The sequence below is a fragment of the Cetorhinus maximus genome, chromosome 7 (assembly GCF_964194155.1).
Source record: "Cetorhinus maximus chromosome 7, sCetMax3.hap1.1, whole genome shotgun sequence".
NCBI lineage: Eukaryota > Metazoa > Chordata > Chondrichthyes > Lamniformes > Cetorhinidae > Cetorhinus > Cetorhinus maximus.
The window spans coordinates 61,457,737-61,459,746 of NC_135885.1; the positions used below are offsets into that span (position 1 = coordinate 61,457,737).

At 55.4% G+C, this 2,010-nt stretch overlaps 1 protein-coding gene across 1 annotated transcript; it reads right to left on the bottom strand.

Moving 5' to 3' along the window:
- Positions 1-518: 518 nt before the first annotated feature.
- Positions 519-1,703, bottom strand: LOC144682475 (POU domain, class 3, transcription factor 4-like). Its single transcript, XM_078544872.1, has one exon. The coding sequence runs from the start codon at positions 1,701-1,703 to the stop codon at positions 519-521; it is 1,185 nt and encodes a 394-aa protein (XP_078400998.1).
- Between the last annotated feature and the right edge of the window lie 307 nt (positions 1,704-2,010).

Genomic DNA, 2,010 nt, shown 5'->3' on the forward strand with positions numbered 1-2,010 from the left:
TTTAAGAGTCATAACAGATTACCTCCTTTTCTCCTACAGGTTACAGTGTTTTACATAAGGGACAGTCTTCAGTATTTCAAATAACAGAATGAACGATTTTCTATTTCAGTGTTGTCTATGCACCTGATAGAGCCAAGAAAAACCAGCCCCTGGAAGTACACCAGGCACCTTCCAGCGTCCACGGCCGATCCGTTCTCACTTGACCCAGTCTGAAATTATTTTCTAAACCAGTTTTTTTCTGAAACAGCAGGCAAAATGTAGACACACTTATCTGGAAGCATCTGGGGTCCACCTGTCGATCACCACAAGCCAGGGGGGTGGGGGGGTGTTCAGATTTGTTTTTGTTTAAGAAAAGACATCTGCAGTTTTGATGCACTCATTCTATGCAATCGCCAGACTCACAATCACAGTAGAAAACCTGCTATCAATGCGATAGTCCTGAACTTGTTGATTTCGTTTTGTCCTTGTTTTTATTTTTAAAAATGCAGTCTAAACAGCCTATGTTTTGTGTTTTGCTTTCACTGCACGGCGGTTTGTAGTCCGTGGTGAGAGGGTGGTGTGTCGGCGTTTACATTGCCGACCTGTGAGTACACATCGTCCGTCTGCGGCACTCCTCCCGGCGGCGTCATGCGTTTCTCCTTCTGCCTACGATTGCAGAACCAAACCCGGACAACTTCTTTTTCCAACTGCAGGCTGTCTGCCAGAGTGGCGATCTCCTGCGCCGAGGGCTTGGGACATTTCAAGAAGTGGCTCTCCAGCGCTCCTTTGACGCTCACCTCGATGGAAGTGCGCTTCTTTCGCTTCCTGCCCTGAGCCGCGATCTTGTCGATGCTGGTGGGGCTGCCGGTCGACGAGTCGGCCTCCTCCAGCCACTTGTTCAGCAGGGGCTTGAGCTTGCACATGTTTTTAAAGCTCAGCTGCAGCGCTTCGAACCGGCAGATGGTGGTCTGGGAGAAGACGTTGCCGTACAGGGTGCCCAGCGCCAAGCCCACGTCGGCCTGGGTGAAGCCCAGCTTGATCCTCCTCTGCTTGAATTGCTTGGCGAATTGCTCCAGGTCGTCCGAGGTCGGCGTGTCCTCGTCCGAGTGCTCGTGGCTGTGGTGCTGCTGCCCGTGGTCCACCAGCTCCGGCGTGTCCCTCAGCCCCGGGTGCAGGCTCTGCCCCCCCGCCTGACTCAGCATGCCGTTGACGGTGAATCCGGGCTGCGAGTAGATGAGCGGCTGGACGGCCGAGCCCATGGACGGCAGGTGAGCCGTGGTGGTGGCCCCCCAGGCGGTCGGGTGGCCGCCGTGAGACGGCTGGTGGGGCGGCAGGTGAGGCGGGCGGTGGTGGTGGAGGGGAGCGGCCCCCGTGTGCAGCTCGTCCCGGCCCACGACCTGCACCGACGGCTTCACGTCCTGTTGCTGCTGCTGCTGCTGCTGTTGTTGCTGCTGCTGCTGCTGACCCAAGGGGCTGCCGGCCATGGCCGAGGACCAGGGCGAGCCGGCATCGGTGTGCGGCAGCGCCGTCACCCACTGGTGTGCATGGCTGAGCATGTGGCCGTTGCTGGCGATGGCCCCCTGCATGAAGTCGCTTTGCACCATTTTCGAGGGATCTCGGTACGTGGTCGCCTGCTGCATGCCGCCTGAGTCGCTGTGCACGATAGAGTTGGACGACAGGATGCTATTGCTCGGCATGTAGGGATTGGACGTCGCTGTCGCCATGGCTTTTCCCTCTCTCTCTCTCGCCTGTTTGTTTTTTTTTGTAGTTGTTGTTTGGTTGCCAGAGATAAATAGAAATAAAAGTGGATTGTTTTTTTTTTGTTGTTTTGAAGTTCCTCTTTTCTTTTTGTTTGGCTCTATTTTGTTGTTGTTGTTGTTGCTGAGAGTTTTGTTGTTGTGTATGGGATGCTGCTGGTGCTGGTGGTGGGACTTGGGAAAGCTGCGATTTGACAGCTCCCTCCTCACATAGCCAGTGTTTACCTCGGCCGCCGCGCCGCGCTCTCCCCGCGCACACCACAAAAAAAGGAGG

Excerpts from the sequence above, each read along its gene's own strand:
- LOC144682475 (XM_078544872.1), bottom strand. The coding sequence starts at position 1,703 with ATGGCGACAGCGACGTCCAATCCCTACATGCCGAGCAATAGCATCCTG.